The sequence below is a fragment of the Hippopotamus amphibius genome, chromosome 3 (genome assembly GCF_030028045.1).
Source record: "Hippopotamus amphibius kiboko isolate mHipAmp2 chromosome 3, mHipAmp2.hap2, whole genome shotgun sequence".
Lineage (NCBI taxonomy): Eukaryota > Metazoa > Chordata > Mammalia > Artiodactyla > Hippopotamidae > Hippopotamus > Hippopotamus amphibius.
In genome coordinates, this window is record NC_080188.1 from 128,519,979 (window position 1) to 128,543,976 (window position 23,998).

At 45.1% G+C, this 23,998-nt stretch overlaps 1 protein-coding gene across 12 annotated transcripts in view; it reads left to right on the top strand.

Moving 5' to 3' along the window:
* Positions 1-23,282, top strand: part of PPP6R3 (protein phosphatase 6 regulatory subunit 3) — a 125,138-nt gene extending 101,856 nt beyond the window's left edge. For 10 of the 12 annotated variants that reach the window (XM_057728795.1, XM_057728793.1, XM_057728794.1 and 7 more), the window contains 8 exons: positions 946-1,000; positions 1,870-2,000; positions 5,900-6,021; positions 10,324-10,477; positions 11,851-11,957; positions 13,360-13,510; positions 19,605-19,724; positions 21,785-23,282. In XM_057728795.1, the coding sequence (XP_057584778.1) occupies positions 946-1,000; positions 1,870-2,000; positions 5,900-6,021; positions 10,324-10,477; positions 11,851-11,957; positions 13,360-13,510; positions 19,605-19,724; positions 21,785-21,836 (892 nt within the window). In that variant the 3' untranslated portion in view covers positions 21,837-23,282. Of the gene's footprint in view, positions 1-945; positions 1,001-1,869; positions 2,001-5,899; positions 6,022-8,643; positions 9,015-10,323; positions 10,478-11,850; positions 11,958-13,359; positions 13,511-19,604; positions 19,725-21,784 lie in introns of those variants that run through there. The other 2 variants (XM_057728804.1, XM_057728805.1) reach the window with 2 other exon arrangements.
* Positions 23,283-23,998: the final 716 nt, after the last annotated feature.

Below are 23,998 nucleotides of genomic sequence, written 5' to 3' on the forward strand. Positions count from 1 at the left end.
CAGTAGGTGCTCAGTAGTTGGTTGAGCCACAGTCAGTGGAGGCTGTTGTTTGTCACATGTTGTGGGTTATAGCAGGTGAGAAGCTAAAAGATTTTCTCGGCACACTCAGTTGTGCCAAACAACACCCTGTGTTGGCCCAGGGACCTGGAGGCTCCCCTGTAAGTAGAGCAGTAGTTGAAGGCTTTCAGCTGCCCCAGGAACTGGCTTATTTGAATCCAGAAAGAGCAAGGCGTCTCCACACAGTGCTTGTGTCTGTGTCCCAGGAGCGCTCACACCAGAACCTGTAGGTTTCCCCATGTGGTGTTTTAGCATTTTACTGTCTGGATTCATCTACTGAGAGTTACTAGTTAGAAATCCACATTCCCTTTCTAATTTGTGTTGGGTACTTGGAATAATGTTTGATTAGAACAGATCTTTTGAGAATTATAAGATAGCCTTACCTACTCAAAAATTATGTTTAATAGGCTATGAATTCTTATTTTAATCCCTGTTTTCTTCCTGTCTGTGGCGTATTATAGCATAAGGCTTTTGGGGTATCTTATATTTTATGTATAAATTTGGCTATACCTGGAGGAAGTTCAGGGTCTCACAGCTTCTGTCACCCATTTTTTATATTTCAACCTGTTTATTCTTTGCAAATAACTTTTTTGGGGTTATGAAGTATGGCCCATGGAACCATGGTTTCTACCATGGACGTTAATTTTATAGGAAGGCTTCGAGGGTGTGTTTATTATGTCTCAAAAGGCTTCCATTCCAGCCTTCCCATCCTGTGTAAATTCCTTATACCAAGGGAGGCAGTATCATTTAATGCAAGCAGAGTTTGTTTGTTGTTACTTATGGAGATTTTAATGATAGTGTAAATATTTTAAGTTTGGAGAATTTCATGAATACTGTTTCTGAGTCTATAAATAATTAACTATTCCTGCACTTATATTTGGTTTACAGTGTTTCTTTTGATCGGGTATCAGACATCAACTTTACTCTCAATACAAATGAAAGTGTAAGTATTAATGCCTCTCGTGAGTGACAAGGCATATGTAAGATGGACAGGTGGGAGCGGGGTTCTCTCAGAGCCTGCCTGCGAGAGCTGTGTGCACTGGACCCCTTCGCACTGGGAACCTACACCTTAGGTTCCTGTGACTCCAGCCACTCACATGACCTGCCTGGCCCTGTGGGCATGTGAATTTTCAACCCTGGTTTCTGATGTGACAGGGCTAATAAAACCAATGTAGACATTTAGCTTCGAAGACTGCAGTTTGACTCCAGCCTGCTGCCTCTTACATCTGTTGAATGTCACCTGGAGAGAAACTTGGGCTAGATTAGGGCCAGCCTCACCTCACCAGGCGGTTCTGAAATACCAGGTCAGCCACATCAGCAGGTTGACATGGGGTTAGTGTCATTCGAATGGGCACAATCTTGATTTTTATGTCACTCAGCACAAGAGACCACTGGTTTATTTGCTGTTGTGATAAGTTAGAAACTAACTAACTTGTCGCTGCTTAGCTGGCCTGGTGTAAAGCAGAGGAAGTAGGGTTGCTTTTCCTGTTAGGGTAGGTCTGGGGCTGTATCTTAGGAGGGTGGGTCAGGGAGGCTCTTAGAATTAAAACGGTGCTTTCACTAGATGAGAGTGGGTATATGTAGACAGTCTCAGTTTCTTGTATGCTTGTTTTGAAGGCAGTCTTTTAGGGGGAACTTTTTGTTGTTACACAGAAACTGACATTAGATGCGTACATTTTATTTTGGTATATGTGATAGGCACTGTTTTTTGTTTTTTTTTTTAATATATGGAAGAATATGATTTACATTGGTAACTTTTGCAAAAAATAACTTGATTTTTGAATTTGTTTTCTCTGTCTTGTTTTTCTTTAGGGAAATATTGCCTTGTTTGAAGCATGTTGTAAAGAAAGAATACAGCAGTTCGATGATGGCGGCTCTGATGAGGAAGATATATGGGAGGAAAAGCACATTGCATTTACACCAGAGTCCCAAAGACGGTCAAGGTGAAAAATAGTTTGTTATACTAGTAACAGCACCCAGTACATCACACAGATGACTATTGGGAGACGTACATTCTAGCCTCTCAGACATGTAGAGATCCGTGCTTTGGTAATGATGAGAAATGCCGTTGTTAGTTGCCATGAGTTGGTGCCAGTGCACTTGTCTGCCATGTGAACCTGTCGGGGCGATCTCCTTGAAAACACCTCACATGTTTAGACATAGTTCTTGAGACGTTGTGACACAGCCTCTCCTGATTGGGAAACGGTGCTGAGGAAGGTAGTCTTATCATAACATCTGAGTCTGTGTTCCCTTACCAGTAACAGGAGCAGCAGCTGAGTTATGTGTCGTTTCTTATAAAAGACAGAACGTGTCTCCGGGAGAGGAAAAAGTTGTTTCTAAAGGTTAATTTGATTTGGGGAGACAGTCGTGTCGTTTGATACCCATTAGGATCAATCCAGTTTCTCCCCCTCCCCCTAATTTTAAAAATTCTCTCTTTCCAAAAGTCCCAATTACAATGCAGAGCTTGTCAGATTGGATTTAAAAAATAAGACCTGACTTATGCTGCCTATGGGAAGTAATTTAAATTATTTTAAAACTTAAATTTTAAATAAAACAATTTTAAACAGGTTAAAATAAAAGATAGTGGGGTCTGTGTTAATATTAAAGTATACTTCAAAGGAAAAGAATAAAGAAAAGGTCATAAAGGGGTTATTAGGAGGGCATAATGTCGGTTGTAAATGTCTACATACCTAACATCAGAACTTCAAAATACACAGAGCAAAAACTGATAGAACTGCAAAGAGAAGTGTAGGCAGATTCCACAATTATAATCCGTTATTTCAGTACTCCTCTCCCAGTCATTGATGAAATAGCAGGCCATAAAAATATAGAACACTTAAATAATACTATCAACCAGCATCACCTGCTGGGCATTTGTAAAGAACTCCACCCAGCTTCACAGTAGGGTATGTGTTCTTTTCAAGTACACATGAACATTTGCCAAGAGAGGTCGTATCTGGGCCATAAAGCACGTCTCAGCAAAAAAGGTTCAAGTCATACGGAATATGCTCTCTGACCCCAATGAAATTAAATTAGAAATCGATAACAGAGCTCTAGAAAATCTCCAAATATGTGGAAACTAAATAACATATGAGTTTAAGAAAAAAATCACAGGGGAAATTACACAATATTTTGAATTGAAAGGAAATGAAAACACTGTATCAGGATTTAGAGGTTGCAACCGAAACAGTACTTAAAGGATCATTTTTAGCACTAACTGCTTACATTAAAAAAGAAGAAACATCTCAAGTCAGTGACCTCAACTTCCACCTTAAGAAATGACGAGAAACACAAAACAGAGAAACAGTAGAGAAAATAATTGTAATCAATGAGTCATAACTAAAAGTTGTTCTTTGAGAAGATTAATAAAATTGATATACCTCTAGACAGAATGATCAAGGAAAAAAGAGGAGATAGAAATTGCTGATATCAGGAATGAGGGGGATGACACCACTACAGATTCTACAGATACTGAAAGGGTAATGAGGACCATTAGGAGCAACTCTGTGCCCGTAAATCCGACAACTTAAATGATCTTTGAAAGACGCAAACTACCAAATCTCAAGCAAAAAAAAGAGATAACCCAAATAGTCCTGTGTCTAGTAAAGAAGTTGAATTTTTAGTGTAAAACTTCCCATGTACACACAAAAAAACTCAAGGTCCAGATGGCTTCTCTTTGGTGAATTCTACCAAACATTTCAGGAAAAAATTATGCCAGTTCTGTACAGAAGCTTTCAGGAAACTGAAAAGGCGAGAATAGTACCCATCTCCTTCTATGCAGCCTCATCATTGTAACTTGATACCGAAAGCTGGCGTTACTTTACATGATATGAAAACAAAAGTGACCTATTATTCTCATGAACATAGGTGCGAAAACCCCTTTAAAAATTTTAGCAAATAAATACCACAGTGGTACATCCTGACCATGCAGGGCTTATTCCAGCAAAGCAGAGTTGGTGTAACATTTGAAAATCAGTCAGTAGGCCTGTGGCTGAATCCAACATCTGTTCCTGATAGGAGTGCTTAGCAAACTGGAGATAGAAGGGAATTTCTTCAGCTTTTTTAAAGCTTCTCCAGTAAGCCTACAATTAGCATCATACTTAATGTTAAACGACTGAATGATTTCCCCCCAAAATCAGAAACAAAACAAAGATATCTGTTCTTACCACCGCTTTTCAGTATTGTGCTGGAGGTTCTAGCCAGTGCAATAAGGCAAGAAAAAGAAATAAATGTTATCTAGATTGGAAAGGAAAAGGTAAAATTTAACTTTGTTCATAGACAGTGTGACTATGTATGTATAAAATTTATTGGAATCTACAAAAAGACTACTAGAACAATTAAGTGGGTTTAGCAAGATTGCATAGTCTTGGATCATTATAACTGTATTTCTGCATACTGCAGCCAACAATTGGAGTTCAAATTTCTAAACAGTACTGTTCATAGTAGCATCAAAATATTAAACATGTAGGGATAAATCTGACAAAAGAATTGCAAGGCCCATACACTGAAAATTATAGAACAGCTGAGAGAAATCAACTTGATAAATGTTTATGAATTGGAAGACTTAATGTTGTTAAGATACCAGTTCTCCCCAGATAGATATAGATTCAGTGTAGTCCCAAACAAAATCATAACAGGTTTTTTGGTAGCCAATGACAAGTTGATTTTTAAATTCATGTGAAAATGCAAAAAACCTAGAATAGCCAAAACAGCTTTCATAAAGAACAGCATTGGAGTATTAACATTACCTGACTTCAAGGTACAGTAATTAAAGACAGGGAATATGGACTTCCCTGATGGTCCAGTGGTTGGGACTTCACCTTCCAATGCTGGTGATGTGGGTTTGATTCCTGGTTGGGGGGCTGGGATCCCACAGGCTTCGCGTCTAAAAAACCAAAAAATCAAATTTAGCAGTATTGTAACAGACTCAATGAAGACTTTGGAAATGGGTCACATCAAAAAAAAAAAAAAAAAAATTAAAAAAAAAAAGACAGGGAATAGCTCAGGGAGACAGAAATAAACAGGCCTACACGCATATATAGACATCTGATTTATGGTGGAGGTGCAAAGGCAGATCAGTGGAGAAAGGCTAGTCTTTTGAAGAAATAGTGCTGGAACAGTTAGACATATATATGTTAAAAAATGAATTCAGTCCACACCTCTTACTGTATATACACCTCTTGCTGTATTAACCCAAAATGGATCTCAGGTCTAAATGTAAAGAAAGAGAACCAGAAAACTCAATACTAGAAAATCTTGGTGACCTTGGATTAGGCACATTTTCTGAGATACAACACCAAAAGCACTATACGTGAAAGAAAATTTTGGTAAGTTAAACTTTATCAAAATTGAACACTTGTGTTCTTCAAAAGACACTTGATGGAAGAACAAAGCATACGCTAAGAGATAACATTTGCAAATCATGTACCTGATAAAGGATTTCTATGTAGAGCATGTAAAGAACTCGCATAACTCTATAGTAATAAAAAAGACAACCCAGTTTTTAAAAGAAGCTAAAGATGCGAAAAGACACTTTGAGCGCTTGAGAAGCAGCTCAGCATCTTTGGTCATTAGGAAATGCAGATTCCCACCACCAGGGGGGCACCTCCACACACCCTCCAAATAGGGCAGCTGCTTAGATCATGATCTACGTCTTCAAGCAGAGCCCAAGTGGCAGAGCGGCTGGTGACCCAGAGAAGGACTGGTCTTAGCAGGAGGCCAGGCATATGTGATCCAGGTGAAGGGCAGTACGGTCTTTCTGTTGTTGGATGACTTTTGATTTCTTTGGGTTTAGCTGGTGGCTGATAGGCAGCATTAAACATTGTGGTCCTTTTTTTCTTAGCTCGGGGAGTACCGACAGCGAGGAAAGTACAGACTCTGAAGAAGAAGATGGAGCAAAACAAGACTTGTTTGAATCCAGCAGTGCCAACACGGAGGATAAAATGGAGGTAGACCTGAATGAACGTAAGTTGCCGGCTTCTTCCGTAGCAGCCGCTGGGTGTTGGAGATAGCCTGCAGTATCTGAGATGACTTCTGAAGGAATAGTTAAGTTTGAAGCACCTGTTGTCGTTTGCGTGCCCTTGAAGGTTTAAGTCTCAAGCACCGGGCCTAAGGGGAGGAGCAAGTACGCCTTTGATGGGAGAGCACCTTCTCACAGTTTGGAAACTCTCTGTGTGAGTCTGGCTAGAGGACCGAGCACACTGGTGGGTCTGTCCTATGGCTATAGAGACTGGGTACCGAAGCAGAAGGGGAAGACCATAGTCTGGGAAGATGAGGAAAGCTGTGATTTATAGAATCAGGAGTGCACTTAACCCAGAGGAGATAGCTTAAAGCTTAAACAGTTTTAAATGCGTTCTTCACAGTTTATTTATGAATCCTGTAATCCTAATACTTGTTCAGCTAAGTGCTTATTTATGTTTTGCTGCTTACTAAGAAAATTTGCATTAGGTGACCTTTTAAAAATACCGTTAACTCCTAAGAGTTCAGACAAATTTTTATGTGAAGAAGCCATGTGGGTTGCTACTGGGGCTTTCCTCAAGGCTGACAGTGCCTCCTGTTAGCCAGAAAGGCCTTTATGACTCAGTTCTAGAGGCTGAAACCCAGATCTGAAGGTCAGGTTCAACCTCATCATGACCTCAGAGCTTAGCAGTAATTCAGCAGACCCTATGGGTTATAGGTTCGAAAACGGGGAGCCAGAGAATACAGATGCTCTGTCCTCTCACTCCTCCCCCAGCTCACCTTCTTCACCAGGACGTGATGTAGTTCAAATCAACAGGCCTGTGTCAGGTTCCCTGTGTGCCAGGAGCTGGAACACAGGCCCTGCCCAGAAGCTTAGAGTCTGCTGAGGAAATGCAGAGATTGACAGTCCATTGTGATGGGAACAGAGGCTGGGGGAGCTGCAGGGGGAGAGCCCGGCTCACCCTGGGCATCTGCAGACTTCCCAGAGGATGGGATGTGTGATGAGGACAAATAGGGATTAGTCAGTTTGCACAGAAAACAACCATATGAAGGCGCAGAGCCCCCACAAGCTGTTTAATAAAACAGCTCAAGAAAGGGGTGAGGTGGTGGGAGACGAGGCCAGAGGCCAGAACGAGAACCTTATTGTGATGGTTGTAGTCCTCCCCTGAGGGTTTTACTGAGAATTGCACTATCTGATCTGTTTGGAGATGATCACTGTTGGCAGCAGTGTGAAAGCTGGATTAGAAAGTGCACACTGGAGACAGGAAAAGCAGTAAGAGACTCACTATTACACTTGAGAAACGGCAGGAGCTGATCAGCACAGGGACCGGACAGCAGGGAGAAAGAGACAGACCCTGATCTTCTGGCTCTAGGATATGTGTGTGCGCGTGCATGTGTACGGTTCAGTAGTGTTAAGCATATTTACACTGTTGTGCACTAGACCCTCTAGAGCCTTTTTGTCGTGCGAAGCTGAAGCTATACCCGTTAAACAACCGCTCCCTGTTCCCCCTGCCCTGGCCCCTGGCAGCCACCACTCTGCCTCCGTCTCTGTGAATTTGACTCCTAGGGAAGCTCGTCTAAGTGGACTCTCAGAGGTTTTGTTTTTGTGTGACTGGTGTGTTTCCCTTGGCATGATGTCCTCTGGGTTCAGCCACATTGGAGCGTGTGGCAAGGATTTATTCTTTTTTAAGGCTGAATAATATTTCAGAGGCTGTGGCTCTTTGAGGTCGCTGAGTGGGCGATGAGTGACTTGGAGAGAGACCACACCCTTGGTGTGACTCAGTACTGCTGTCATGGTGACTCTGGAGCTGGGTATGGGGACAGTGGGGGAACATCCCGGGTGAAGGTCACGTTCACCCTTACTCTGTGGGGTGCGGTCGCCCTCACAGGTCTCAGCCCTCCTGGCGCTGCTCTTTGGGAAAGGCTTCCTTTGTGCTGGCAGGTCAACAGGAGTCGAGGTGGGGCCGGGGAGTGGAGGATGTTCCTCTCCAGGGCTCTGAGCTGCCTCACCCCCTGACTTTGAGAGCCTCCGCCATCCCCAGCAGTCTCTCTGGCGTCTTTCAGAGGTTTTCTGGACTGTTGAGAAGAGTTTCTAATATTAGACTAATTCTGGGGAGCTAATCTGGGAAAGAATATCCCAGAATGATAAGAACAGGAAAGTCATTTTTGTGTAGCTTGATGTAGTTATGAAGTGGAACTTTGACTTGGATGGAATGAGTCCAGGACTTTGCATGTGGTGGGCAGGTGAAGATGCCTGTCAGATTGCCTTTTCTGAGGCTGCAGGTGAGATTTTCAGACACCTCGATGTCACTCTTCCTCGGTGCCAGGGGTGCCTGGTCGTGTGCGCACGCAGATCGCAGTGCAGTAGGCATAGGACCAGCCCGAGTTCAGGACCTGCTGGATGCAGGTCTCATCTAACCTTCAGGACTAAGTAGATGGTCTTATTTGAACTGAATAAATGAGGAAACCCAGGCTAGGGGGAGTTAAATAACTTGCCCAAAGTCACAGTAAGGTGTGTCTGTAAAATTGGAACACTTCTGTTACACACAGGTACTTCTCGGTCATTTATCTCTAGGAGAATCCCCAAATAGGTAGCAGATTCCCTAGCCTAGCATTCCTTCCTTACAGCCTGGGGCTTGCAGAGTGTGAGAGAAAACATCCCTGGTAAAGAACAGTGGTCCCCACACCCAGCTTATCCCCAGCAAGGACTTGGGGATTCAGCATTGAGTCCTGTGAAGGACCAGCGTGGTGTGTGGTGAGAGTGAACAAACAGGCCTGATTTCATCTGAAGGGACACATCTCAGGTGGCGACATTTAAACAGAGACCGGCAGGTTGGACCCCAACCGCAGCTTGAGAGGAGCCGCACAGACAGGGAGCAGCGCCCCTGCAGCCCTGCTTCTCCCACCTCTGAACGCACTCCTGTGCCTGCAGGACCTAGAAAGCCAACGAGAAAAAAACTCCTCTCTACTCTCAAAACTTCACTTCTGACACCAAATGTGTGAGTTTCCCACACCAACTGGGTGTCCTGTGCAGCTCAGTTCAGGCACTAACTACCTGGAGTTAGAGTCAGATCCCACAGGTTAAGGGCTCAGTCCCACAAGACAGCTGCCCTGTCCCCATCCCCCATCTGGTACTTCTGACCAGCTGGCTATAAAGTGGGAGTTCCCGTGACCTCTTTGAGTTTGATTATTTGCTAGAACTGCTCACAGAATTCAGAAAAGCACTTTACCTAATTTATCCCAAAGGATATTTGAAAGGCTGCAAATGAACAGCCAGATGAAGAGATCAATAGGACAAGGTCTGGAAGGGTCCTGAGCACAGGAGCTTCTGTCCCCGTGGAGCTTGTGACATGCCGCCCTCTGTCACCAGCCCAGAAGCTCTGAAGCCCTGCAGTTTGGGTTTTCATGGGGACCTCATTAAGTGGGCATGATTGATTCAATCATTGATCATTAATGATTACCTCGACTTCAGCCCCTCTGCCCTGCTAGAAGGTTGGGGGAGGGGCAGGGAGGGCTGAAAATTCCAATTCGTCTAATCAGTCGCCCCCCTGCCCCCCCCCCCCCCCCCCCCCATCCTGAGGTTATCCAGGAGCCACCAGTCATCTCATTAGCCTACAAAAAAACTTTGTCGCTTCAGAGATTCCAAGGACTTTGAGGGGGTGGGGGACAGAGACCAGCTATAGATTCCTTACTGTCCTAGGGAGCCTTACTGCTGCTTGTGCTAAGGTAGTGGGCTGCGGGAGGCCATGGAAAGTAGTGTGAGTGTGGAGTGGGGCCGGATGTGGGTTGGGAAGCATTAAGGTTGTTTCCAGTTTACTGCGGTTGAATAGCCAACATGCTTTTTTTTAAAAATAAACTATTTATTTTGGAGTAATTTTAGATTTACAGAAAAGCTGGAAAGATTGTCAGGGAGTGGCTGTATACCCTTCACCCACCTTCCTCCCGATAGTAATATGACCTTGGTACATTTGTCAAAATTAAGAAATTAACATCAACATTCTTTTATGTGTGGCTTTGTATTCTTGTGTAATAATCTCTCTTGGAAAAAAGGTCATAGAAAGAGGAGTTGCTAAGGGGTCAGAGGAAGCACCCAGGTTTATAGTAGGATGGATACCATTAACTTGCCCTCCGAGGGTATGTGCCGTGTCCACTTCTACCAGTAGTGTATTAGCATACCCTTTGTCCCACAGCTGTGGTCTTTTCTTTTTTATCATTGCATATCTGTTTTTGAAAACTACTTGTGTTATTTGAGAATACTTTGACAATACTGAAGTCTCCTCAAAGTGAAATTCCTCCCCTCTTTTTTAGCACCCAGCTGGTCAGCCAACTTTGATGTCCCCATGGAGACCACGCACGGTGCTCCCTTAGACTCTGTGGGGTCTGACGTCTGGAGCACAGAGGAGCCAATGCCGACGAAGGAGACAGGCTGGGCTTCTTTCTCAGAGTTCACGTCTTCCCTGAGGTGAGCGCGTGCGCCAGCTCGCTGAAGCTTTCCACATGAGAACGGGGCTCACCTGGGTGTGCTGTTGACACTGTTTTGTGCTTGATTTTCTTCCAAGTTGAATATAGTGCCTTAAACAAGATTGAAAATCAACAGGGGGAGATACTGACATAGCTGTGAGTTACAGTGGAAACAGCCCTCCTTCTCCTTCCTTTCATCCAGGATGAACTGGGGAAGGGGTAGGTCATAACAAGGTAGGCTGAGGAGATATGGCCAGGAAGTCTGTCAGCAGGTGCTGACGAAGGTCAGGGCAGGCTTGGGAGCGAGGCAAAGCCAAGGAATTCCTGGCAGGCAGCTCAGTGTGGAGTGTTACAGGAAAATGAGGAGTAGATCTCGAACTTCTAGGTAACATGAACTTGTATTCCATTTGTAGCTAGTCTAGTGCTGTAAATTAAGGGGTGTGACAGGTGTGGCTCTCCGTCTTGTTAATTGTAATTTTCAGTAACAGCAAACTGTCATTTTGTAGTTTTCCTGAGTAATATTGTCAGCATTTGAGTATTAACCGTGGATGTCATGTCTTGTCAGACTTACTTTGATTTGCTTAACATTGATTTATTTCATCTACTGAAGAAAAATCAATCTCCGCCACCCCATTGAAAGACTTTGTTGCTTTCCTTATTCTAACAAGTGATGTTTCTGAACAGTCACTGGTAATGGAAACAATAAGAACACAAACTATTATGAACTAGCAGTTACCTCTGTAGACAAACCAAGGAGGAGGCTTTATAGCAACTCTAATAATGACGGTGAGCTGTTATTCAGAGGTAAAAGTGAGATGTATGGAAAACGTCTCCAAAATATGATGAGTGATTTCATCAACTTCGCTGCAGTACAGGACAGTCAAGTTTCCACCTCTTGCTTTTCCGGTTACTTGAGAATGTTGTAGAAGCAGCTTGCTTCCCTTTACAAGCCCTTGTGCACATTAAATATCACTAAGAGAGCCAAGCCCCTTGGGCAGTTTGGCTTGAGGTGATCAGGGTTTTTGTACAAATGGCACTGTAGATGCAGTTCATATCGTACAATGTATGCACTGCTGTCCCAGCCCTGGGACATGGTGATTGTGTGACTGTGAGGGGCTGGGGGCATTTTGAAACTGTCTAGAACCTCTAAGTCCCTTCGTGACTGCCCTGCTAAGTTAGCGGAGTATCTACCCACCCACACTCCTCTGCCACTCCCAGCGTGCCATCCGCGCGTAGATCTGTGTGTCCCTGGAGTCTGTAACCAGCTCTGTCTCCCCAGTGGGATGGGAACTGATGCTCAGAGTGTTTTTGCAGATGATGATAACCGAGGTCTATTTCCCACTGCTAACTTCTGAATTTTCTCTTTTCTAAAAGTACAAAAGATTCTTTAAGGAGTAATTCTCCAGTGGAAATGGAAACCAGCACTGAGCCAGTGGACCCTCTGACGCCCAGTGTGGCTGCGCTGGCAGTGCAGCCAGAAGGTGGGTGCAGAGAGCCCCGGGGCACCGCCTGTGGGCCGCTCCTGTGCTGGTTGCTCACACTTTAACTTTAGGCTGCGTTTTCTAGATCTGAAAAGTTGTCTTTGCAAAGCAGGTTTTTAAAAAAGTTCAAGAGGCTCAGAGGACCCAGGAAAATGAGTTGGTGGGTCTGATGTGCTCAGGGCTGTTGATGAAAAGAAATTGTGTATTTATTCCAGAACCACAGCATGTTGATCCTAGAAGGAGGAAGGGAACTAAGTTACTAGTCATTCAGTCCCCTTAAGACAGGAAAGGAGACAGGCCCAGAGAGGATGAACGGCCTAGCCTGCAGCACCCAGGGTGAATAAAACCAGAACTAGTCTTGTGCGCTCCAAGCCTAGCCTGCACCCAGTTCTTCTGTCCCTTGGAGTTTGCTTTCTTGGTGCACGTGTGTGTCTGGGCACATTTCAGGCTCTGTGGTTGTTTATCTTCTTCCCACCTTTATGAACAGATGAAATGGTCAAGGGTATCCAGTTGCTGTCCCATTCAAAATATGCACTTGTTCCTTGCATAGGCCTTGAACTGTTTTCAACCTGGTTAAGGGTGTGGAAAGTGAGGGGAGAGGGCGGAGGTCAGTGAAGAGGTGAGAAGAGGGAATTGGTCGTATGTCAGTCCTTAGACAAAGAAATGAGGATATGGGTAGAGAGCACAGGAACCGAGGGGCTGTGAAAATTTATTTCTGGAAAATTAATAAACCCAGAAATTAGTGTTTTGTCATTCTTCTAAAGATTGTCTGTAGATGACCTAATTTATCCCTCAGCGGTTCTACAGGTAGGTTCAAACATCCCCATTTTGTGGATAAGAAGACTCAGGCACAGGTTGGGTGCTTTGCCCCGGGCTCTGCGGCTGGCACGTGGCAAGGCTGGGTGTGAGTTCAGGAAGCCTGATGTGAGAGTGTACGCGCATAACCAGGGCACCACACGGTTCCCCCCGTAGAGCAAAGACGTAACCCACAGGGAGCCACAAAAAGGTAACTTTAAAAAAAGAAAAGAATAGGACCCAAGTGTGGGCCAAGTGAGAGGAGGAGGACGAATGAGAAGGATACGTGGATAAACTGTGAACTGGGTTCTGGTGGGTTGTGGTGTAGAATGTATGGCTGCCCACTCTCCTGTGCTGGGAGCTGGAGAACACGAGGGACAGGACTGTCTTCTGGGAGGAAGTCGGGGGTGCGGGTAGCTGGGGAGACCGGGGTTAGGGCACGTGCTGATCCTGTGCTGCGGGGGCCCCACGCAGCTCCTCCCTCGTGGGCATCGGGAAGAGGCAACAGCAGGCACATCACCTCACTTCTCTTCTTCAAGCAGCAGAGGGGACGTTGGGTGGCCAGGTGCACAGGTGTCTCTGACGGTCAGCCGTGTGTTCTTTCCAGCGCCAGGCAGTGTGGCCATGGAAGCCAGCTCTGACGGAGAGGAGGATGCAGAAAGTACAGACAAGGTAACTGAGACAGTGATGAATGGCGGCGTGAAGGAAACTCTCAGCCTCACTGTAGATGCCAAGACAGAAACTGCGGTCTTCAAAAGGTAACCAGGGCTACCTCATACTGGCAGCTTCAGGTTGTTGGGAGGGTGGTGGGGGAGAAACCACAAATACTAACATCTTTAATTTGATTCCAAAGTGGGCTCAGACATTAGCCTGACATCTTTACGTTAAATTCATTAAATCTTAACGAAGAGATGGAATTTGGGTCCCTAAGTGTCTGCACCCCTCCCCTTTTAATAGTGTTTAGAAGACTGTAGGTTCAGAAGACTAATTGATTCAAAATACATGAGTATGAAAAACTGACAAATCTCTCGCCATAATAGGAATTGCACTGGATGCAGGCTCCACAGCTTGGACCATCTAAGCCAAGGGTTCAGTGTTATACAAGTCATTTTCTCCAGACACAATGCAGCCAGCAGAATTCAGTGGCAAAATGACAGGTTTAAAAAAACACATTTGGAAATTAACCTCACTTTTAAAAACTCATGGGTCAAAAAAGGAATCATAATGAAAATTAAAAACTTAAAACTGAAAGAATGATGAAAACATTCTATCAAAACCTACAGACTGCAACTAAACCAGTGCTTAGAGCTTTGGTCTCCATCTTACACAGACAGGGGTCAGATCACAAGAAGTAATGCTTCCCAACTCATGAAGTCAACACAAAACAAGCAAAGCATGAAAGAAAAAATAATTGTAGGCTAATTTCATGTGTGGGTCTATATTTGAAGCACTTGGAAGTTATAAGCTAGCAAACCAAATCCAGCAATGTGTCTTTAAGTCATGACCAAGGATGTATCACATGAATATAAGGATATTATAACATTGTAAAGATTGTTGAAGGTAATTCCCAGATACAAGGATAAAAACCTTTTGGACTTTAAATAGACAAACAAAAAAGCATTTGATAAAAATTAAAGTTGTTTGTGACTATTTAGCAACCTAGAAATAGAAAGTAGCTACTGATGAAAGTGTCTACTGAAAGTCTGCCACAGGTTTTATTCTTAACAGCGAAGCACTAGTTTGAAGAAATATTCCCTTCAAAGACATGACCCAGACAGCACGCCCTACAGTGACTGCTTCTCTTCAGCACTGTGCTGCTGGACTTGGCACCTGCAGCATGAAATAAAAGTAAATAAAAGGTATACAGATTTGAAAGAAATAAAATGGTTATTGTTTGTTTGTAGGTTATAATTTTCTACATAAAAAATTCCAGTGGGATCTATAGGTAAACATTAGAATTATGAGAGAAGTTTAACAAGTTTATTGGATACACCCACAAATCAATTGCATCTCATAAACCAACGCAAAATGTCTTAGATGTGTCCCTCCCCTTTTTAAACAGGGAGTTAAACTTTGTCTCTAACTAAGACTGCAAGATAAAAACAAAAGCCTAAATAAATAGGGAGGTGTACCATGTTTGCTAATGGGACGATATCTTTGGCATTTCTTATTAATCTATAAAATGAACATATTTCTGATCAAAATCCAGTGGAGTTTTGTACGAAAGGGAGAAGCCAATTGTGATATTCACAGAGAAGACCAGCGGGAGCCAAGAATAGCAAGCAAGATCACGTTAAAGAGAGAAGAGTGAGGGGGCTTCACCACATTAGGTAGCAAGACTTGTTATTATTGAGATGATGTGTGTGACCTCGGCACAGAATTGTGCAAACAGACCCCTTACACTTACGAGGGTGAGTCAAAAATTATCCGCATTCTGGCTGTAGAATTTATTTCAGTTAACTTTTAGAAAAGACAGATCAGTTTTCAACATAATGTCCTTGCTTTTCAATACACTTGTCCATCTGTCAACAAGCTTTTGTATTCCCTCATTAAAAATGTTTTAGGCTGAGCTGCGAGCCCCGAATGCACCACTGTCTTCACTTCTTCCTGCTGCTTTCAGGGCACCAAACAGGTGAAAGTCCACTGGAGCAAGATCAGGACTATACAGGAAGATGCTTTAACACCTCAAAATGAAGTTTTTGGAGTGTTGACAGTGTGGGCAGAAGTGTGTGGACATGCACACTCTCAGACCACAAAAAACGAATTGCTGCACGCTACTCTTTGCTCATGCAAATCACAAGTGGGGCAATCCGTTTTTGCTCGCACTGCAGTTACAAATGAACTGATGTAACACGTTCACACCTGCACAGCAGTGACTGGTGAGACAGTAGCCTTGAACGGAAAGCGCTGATAAGATAGTGCGGCTGACAGAAGTTTTAATATACCTGGAGTGCGGATAAGTTTTGCCTCACCCTCGTGCATGTTAGAGTGACGTAAGTTGGTGAGGAAAGAAGGGACTAATAAATAGTGATTATCCATGTTGGAGAAAAACAAAATTAAATCTCTTTCTCAACATAAATATGAAAGGCAAAACTACAGCTTTCAGAAGACAGCATAAGAGAGTATCTTACAACTTCGTGAAAAGGGATTTCTTAACCATAAAAAAGCCAGACCATAAAGGGAAAGATTGATAAATTTGACTTTATTTAATTTCTAGGATTCCAAAAGACACAATAAAATGAAAAGACAAGCTGTAACCAGCAAAGAAACATGCAGTAGCAGGATATAGGAGGAACCTAATGTCAGAGGAAGAGGCAGCAATCTAAGAATAACTCTTTTAAATTGGCAAAGGATACAAACCAGCCGTTATTTGTGGAGGAAAGCAAGGCACAGGCTCACGGGTCAGCCTCAGCCTCCTGTCACCACGGCGTCAGTGACAGGAGGGATTCGGTGCTGCGCTGTGTGTGGTGGTTTTTTGGTTTTGTTTTTGTTTTGGCCGCACCTGGCAACATGCAGGATCTTAGTTCCCTGGACAGGGATCGAACCCATGCACCCTGCAGTGGGAGCGTGGCGTCTTAACTGCTGGACCGCCAGGGAAGTCCCTCCATGCATGTTAATCTACTAATTCCTATCTTGAATTGTTACAGAAAATAGAAGAAGTGCAGAAACTGCCTGGATCTTTTTATGAGGCAGTGAAATCTTAATTCCAAAACCAGATAAGGATAATTACAAAAATGATCCGCTTATGTCACTTACAAGCAAACTAAATGGAAAAATTCGATAGAAATATTTGGTAACTGAACCCAACAGTATACTAAAAATAATTCACAATGATCAGTTAGAGCTCATCCTTGGACTGCAGGGATGGTTCAGCATCAGAAAATCTGCCCATGTGATTCACTGCCTGTTAATAGAATGAAAGTCATTTGATGTTTTTGATGAAGCTTTTGAAAATAGCTATATATGATTAAAACTCTGAGCAAAGCAGGAAGAGAAGTGAATTTCCTTAACTTGATAAAAGCTAAATACCAAAGTACTGCACCAGAAAGCATACTTAATGAAGACATTGTAGATGCATGAACTTTAATGTAAGGAACAGGTAAGGATACCCGTTGTCACTGCCCCTGTATAGGCAGTCCTGGGCAGTGTTAAGAGGAAAGGAGAAAGAAATAGAGGTATCGGTAAAGATGAGATGGGAAATGATGAAACTGATTATTTGCAGATAATAAGGGTCAGCTACATCTAGGTCAGTAGCAAACTTGCAACTAGGAAGAGTTCAGCAGAGCCGCTGTGTAGGAGAGCAGTTTTAAAAGTCAGTAACCTTTCTCTACATCAGTAATAAGCAGCTGGGGTGTATGTATAATAAAAAGAAAAGGACCAGTCACACAATGCATCAAAGTATAAATTATTTAAGAATTATCTTAACCCAGATATCTATAGAGAAAACTCAAAAGTGCTAATAAAAGCAGCCACAGGAGGAGATCTGGACAAGTGCAGGCCATCCCACTCTGACAGGACAGCTCAGTACTGCAGAGACGCCCGCCACCCGCAAATCAACCTGCGAGTTTAGTGCAGGTGTAGTCACGGTGTCAGTTGGATTTATAACAGACACTTGATAAACATACTCTAAAGTTCATGTGGAATAGAAGGTTTCCCAAATTGCTTAGAGAACCATAAGAAGATTAAAGAAGAGACTTGCCCTGGCAGATACTGGTCATGCTGCAGAGTCAAAATAATTAGAACAGTGTGATACTAGCACGCAGATAGTTAAAGGGGCCGGTGTGGCGGTAGGGAGCTCAGTCCCAGGGTGGGTGGTGCAGCAGGTAGTGCGGGCCAGAGGCTGGCTCACTCCAGGGAACAAATGAAGCCTGGACGCTTCCGAGGGCAGGAGCACGTGTGCAGCGCCTCCTGTGTGCCAGGCACTGGACCAGATGTCTCACATGTGTTAACTTGTTTATTTCTTTCAAGCTCCCTGTAAGCTAAGTACCGTGGTTATCACTCCACTTTCCAGATGAGGAAAATGAGATACTGGAGTTAAGTGATGCAGCCAAAGGCTCATGGTAGTTAGAAGAAAGTGCAGTGTATCCTGACCTGTGGGCCGAAAAGGTCTTATTTTCAAAACAAAACAACTGCCAAAAGCATAAACTTCATGCAAAGAATAGAATTGCATTACATCAAAGTTAAGAATTTCTGGTTGATAAAGTATTGTAGACAAAATTAAGAGGCAAATGGCAAATTAAGGGGGGAAGCTTACAGTTCTAAATCAGTCAGAAATTAATGTTTAGTGTTCAAACAAGTAAGGAAAAGATAGACAACCCAAATCAGAAAATGGGCAGAAAATATCCTTCGCCGGTTTACAGACAGGGAAACCCAGAGGGGCAAACTGAGGAGAGGGAATCAGAACTCACTCATCACCAGACACCCCTTGTTAGACTGGCAGGAGCTGGGAAGGTGGGGAGTACTGAGTATCACTGGGGCTGTGGAGCTGCAGGAACGCTGTTGTGGGGAACGCCTCTTCCACCCCTGGGTGTGGAGCCCTGAGAAATGCCCAAGCGGGTCCCCGGGGGCCCCAGCAGACAGTGGCAACGGCGTTGCAGCTTGTGCACGGAGGCGCGGGTCGCTGTGGGAGCTGCAGTAAAACGGGAGGTGTGCGCCGTGGGGTGCGGTGCTGCAGTCAGCAGGAACCAGACGGTCCTGCAGGCTGTGCGGGCACAGTGCTAAATGCAGGCAGGCCTGCAGTTCAAGGCCAGTCCTTTGTCTCAAAGTACACGTGTGTAAGGACTGTACGTTTTACAAGAATGAAAGTAATGTGTGTTGAACACATCTGGGTAGTTGCTTTGGTGTGCAGGGAGTGGAGAAGGGGGTAGATTATGAGGAGTTATGACCTAGGCTTCTGTTCACTTTCCTCCTCATATGTTGCCCAGACCCACCTGAAAGCCACCGAGAAGTCAAGTGAGGCTTTTCATAAGCAAATCTGGGATAGGACCCAGCGCTGAGAATGATGGACCGTCCCAAAGGGAACCTTTAGCTGCCCTTAAGCTCAGTTTAGTGCCATCTTGAATTGTGTCACAATAGGAACACCAGAGAAAATAGGCAAAAATCTGCATTTCCAGCCCACAAACAGTTGAAAGCATTGGCTGCTTGTCTTTCTCCACCAAGAGCCTTAGATGGGGAAGGTCATCCTCTCAACGTTTCGCTTCCCCAAGCCCTCTGACCCCTTAGGACCTGGTTCTGCCTTTCTGGCCACTGTCCTGCCTCTCTTTCCCTGTATGGTTCGTCCTGCTCACGCACTGTTGGCGGACAGCTCGAGAAGTCCATCCTGGCTCAGGCCGTGTGGCCTCCTGCTCACGTGACATCAGTCAGCAAGCTGATGGGGGGCTCGGCCCTGAAGGCAAAAATCTTTAACTAAAGACTCGTTCCTTCAAACAGGTTCATTTGACACCTTCACCGAGTCTGCAGTTTTGCTTATGTGCAGTCGTGGACATATTATTCCCCCAAATACCTCATTTATAGGAGTATTCTGAAACTCTTGTACATTTCTTTTTCTGTTTTGCACACTTGGCTTCAGAGTGTTGAAATCCTATCGGTATGTACAGTGAAGTGGGACCATTCTTTACCAGATACCAGCCGCATTACATTGTCCCTCTTTCGGCTCCCACTTGTGTGTGGTCCTCCCTTCCGTGGTTCCCCAGTCGTGTCTGTGGTCCCTGTGGCCCCTCCCCGAGCATGCTCCGCCCCGGGGCTTGGACCCATGGCCGCCATGACTTCCAGCGCCATCTGCATGCGCCCTCGTCCTCCACCCAGTGCTGCCGCCCGGGCGCCTAATGCTGCCTGTCGTCCTCTTTACCGCAGTGAGGAAGGAAAACTGTCTACCTCTCAAGATGCTGCTTGTAAAGATGTGGAGGAGAGCCCAGAGGCGGCAGAGGGGAAGCCTGTGGCCCCCCGGCCCCCTAGCAGCAGCCCAGAGCAGAGGTAAGCCCCCACTTCCTGCCACCCTGCCCAGGCCCCGCTCTGTCCTTGCCTCCTGGGAGCTGGGAGGGAAGTTGGCATCAGGGTGGGGGGGTGGGGGGTCATGACACTTGTCCTCAGGTGACTTGTTAGCACGGTGGTGTTTTCTTGGTTCCATGTGATAATCAGAGTGGCTGAGCTGAGAACTTAGACGGAACAGTTCATGTCCTGCCCCAGAAGCTGAAAACCGACTGGTTTTTGGAGGTTCAGTAACGTCAGTGGCTCTTTGAGAAATTGTTGGGGCCGGGTCTCTCGTGCCGGCGTGTCCTCCCTGCTCCCTTTTCTTGGTGAGGCACTAGGTTGAGCCTGATACTGAGCCCCTCCAGGATTGGGCTTCTTCCACCCCGAGGTCACCCGGCTGCCAGGCACCAGCGGCTCCTAGTGCCCGTTTCCCACAGATGTGTGCACGTGACGCACAGGAGGGCTTTCCTGGAGACCCTTTCACATGTGTGGCTAAATATTCTCACCTCGTAGATGAGTCCTCTTTGGTTTTGATTTTGACTCACCCACGTGTATATGTCTTGTCCGGATGAAGTGTGAAAATCCCACCTCCAGAGCCAAGGGATTTGAAATGTGACATTATAGTCAGCTTTTGCTTAGACTGAGCCGGTGGTCTGGAGGGACTGGCCGAGCCAGAGCCCCAGCCCCGAGGGCCACCCTGGGTTTGCCCTTGGACCAAAAGGGCCTTTGTTCAGCGCCGCCCAGAGTGAACTTTTTTGATTAAATATATCCAAGTTTGTATATTCCTTCCATAGGGAATAAAGTAACCTTTAAAGCCATTTCAGAGAGGTACTTGCTCTCTCACCTGGCCCCCCCTAAATTTAGGCGTTTTAGGGGCAGTGTAACCAGTGGGAACCAGCAGGGGGCACTCTCTGCTCACTGGTGGGAAGACCTGTGTGTTCCTGGCGCAGCAAGCCCCGCTTTTGTTTCTTGCCTGGAAATTACAGCTAGCATGAGGGGTTTGCTTTTGTAATTAAAAATTTTTGTGTGTATAAAACAAATTAATTACAAGAACTGCTTGTGTGTGTTGGCTCTAGTGGAGGTTTGGGGAGGAAGAGGCAGGGTGACACGCCCCCCACAAGCTCTGTAGGGGGCTGTTGTCCCCCTTTTACAGGAGAAAAAAGCTGAGCTGAGAGAGGTTAAGAAATTTGCTTAAGACCACACAGCTTGTAAGTGGTGAAGGCAGGGCGTGTGCTGGTTATGTCTGGTTCCAGAATGCTTGTGCCTGTGTCTCTGTGATGTATTGAGACACCATGGAAGGTGGGTCGAGTCTGCCGTGTGTGTGTGGAGCTGACTTCGTGGGTCTCCGTTAGGACTAGCAGGGTCTGAAGCATCTGTGAAGTTTGCGTGCTAGTTGCAGAGTACGTGTGCTTCCCAGTTTCAGCTCTGAGCATCCTTTCTGGAGTCTCCTTCATGAGCTGTAGGTGACTTCACCAAGAATGTCTTACCTGTTCAGGCTGTCATTTGGCTGGGAGGTCCTGGGTGTCCTGTAACCACTTTGTTCCTGTCGTATCCCCCCACCCCACCCCCAGCGTTACCCCTGACGTTTGCTCCGTGGGAGTGCATTTGCTGAAGTGCACACCTCTTTTCTCACAGTTGGTCCTGTCACCAAGTTTTCTTTTGTCCCCCACCCCCACCCCGCCAGTAGCAGAATCCTGTTTTTTTCAAGTGAAATTTTACGTGGATTGCAACGTAGGGAACAGAGAAAAAGCTGTTTTGAAGAGGGGTGAGCACCGACCAGGCTGTCCCTGTGCCTTTGAGGGGCTGAGGCAGGGTGGTTCTGGAGCCCCCGCTCCTCCGCAGCCCTTGCTAAATGCTTAGGTAGCTGAAGCTGAAACTAGAGCTCTTCAGCTAGATTTTCTGAGCTTTAGGAAAATTCATTTAAGAAGCATTCCCTGAAGTAACTGCTGAGGGCAGGCTTTGTGCTGGTCATGCATAGACGGTAGTCAAACGCTCCGCGCCCTCGGGGAGCTGCGCGGGGTCGTGTCTGCTGTGAGTCCTCAGAGGTCCATCTCACCCCGCAGGACTGAGCAGCCGAGCGTGCCCGGTGACGCGGCGGTTAACGGCCCCGTATGATGCGCGCCCCGCTGCTGCTGCGCTGCTGCTGACCGAGGACCGCAGGCGCCCCCGCGGGCTCGGGCTGCGTCGGGGCCCCGCGCCGCCACCGCTGCACTCACTCTGCAAGGGATCAGGACCAGCAACCTTTCTATTCTAGAGTCTAAGACGTGTACAGAGAATCCCAGACGTGTACAAATATTGCACATTGACAAATACCAAGAACTTTTGCGTATGTTTATATTGTTCTAAACAATGGGTAGCCTGTGAAATAAGATCTTGCCACCCATGTAATAATAGTAGTAATACTATAGTTAAAAATGGCTGTAAGAATAGTTTTATAAAAGTGAATACACAGATCTATTGTATTTGAAACATAACTATTTGACAATTATTAGTGTGACCAAAGTATTAGGCAGTTTTCATACATTTTTCACCTTGTACAAAATTCTGAATTCATTTTTCTTCCAGGTTGGCGAGGAATTGTAGGATTGAAATGCCCTCTAAGTGTTATTTTGGTTGTTCTAACTTACAAAAGTGATTTTGCATAAGAAATATTTGGTGTTCTTTTTATAACCAGTTTTTGATTGGTAACTGTTTTCTGTATTGTTTAAAACGGATCAAAAAATGTAAGTCTATTGGTAGAGATTAAGTATTTATTGCTACAACTTAGTTGATAAATTGATGTTATTGTAAAGCCATATGTTCTGTTAAAGTCTCGTTTGCTTGAACCAATTATCCCTACAGGTGAAACACTAGAATATTTGGAGTGTACATGGCGTGTGGTTTGGATTTTTTTTTTGTTTTCATTTTTTGTTTTGTTTTGGTTGTTCATCTGCCTTTTAACCCATTCACCAAAATTTACCTTGTTAACAAGCGTCACCAGTGAACATTTCAGAGCAGTCTGCGCACTGAACAGCCCTAGATCACACCAGGCTAGTCAGCGGGAAAATGCTCGTGCTGCTGATGGAATTAGAGCGCGTTCATTTTACAGGCTAGTGTTTTTAAACTAGAAATCAAAACCTGGCACCTAAGCATGGTAATTGTTTTACTGTACCTTGTGAGGTTTTCACTCGTAAATTCTAAACCAGTGTATTTTTTTTAGAACTGGTTTGTGTACATATTATAGTGATTATGGATACTAATTCAATGTAATTTATAATTTTCTATGTCAGTATAAAAATACATCACAGCCTTCTCAAACAGCTGAAGCAATATATTGTATATTGCCATATTGTCTGGTGAAAGGGTTAAATTACTTCACCTCTTGCACTTTTAGATGCAAATCAGTTTTTCATTTCTGTAATAGAAAATTATCCACGTATTTTTACATCATTTGTTTTTCCTGACCAGTATTTAAAACCAAAAGGATATTCTGAAAAATGGCCAACGATTTTTTTAGAAATAGCATCCCAAGCAGCGTGCCTAAACATTACATTGCATATGGAAATAAAAAAGTCAAATGTCTGATGCCTTATTTCTGATTTACTTTCCCATTGTAAATGGTGTGGAAACCCTTGGTGAGGTTTCCCAAGCGAGGCAGACCTAGCCCTCAAGGACAGTGGGGCCGGCAGCGGGACAGACAGCAGCGCGCCCTGGGACAGACAGCAGCACGCCCTGGGACAGACACAGGGCTGCTGTGCCTGCCCTGTGTACGCCTCCTCAGGGACCCTTTCTGTCAGGAGCTCCTCGCGGAAGACACTGTCCTCATGTGCTCTCCCCGGGACCCTAGCACTTCCAGAGGACAGGGCGTCCTCACTTGTCTCAAGGATGCTGACTGATGTGGCCTGGACCTCGGGGACTGCCGGTGGACGGCATGCTCTGGTCTCGCCTGGCAGAGAGCTTTGCAGGCAGCAGCCTGGCTCCAGGGGTGCACGTGCTGCCCCTGCCCCGTCTGGATTTGCTTGGCTTCTCCACCCCACCCAAGGTAAACGCCGCGTCTTATTTCATCCCCGCTGCTGCTGATGAAAGGGCACTCGGGGTTTCTCCTTGGGGCGGTGTTTGTTCTGCTCACCTGGTGTGACAGGGAGGGGACACAGGTGGGCAGCACAAAGGCTGTTGGGGTAGGAGGGTGCCGGCCCTGGGGCAGGAGTGAGTACACGCTCATTGAGTTTCTACTTTCTTTTCTGTGGGTTGGTCATGCTGAATGCAAGACTAACAGATGTCTACGATACCAGACCTGT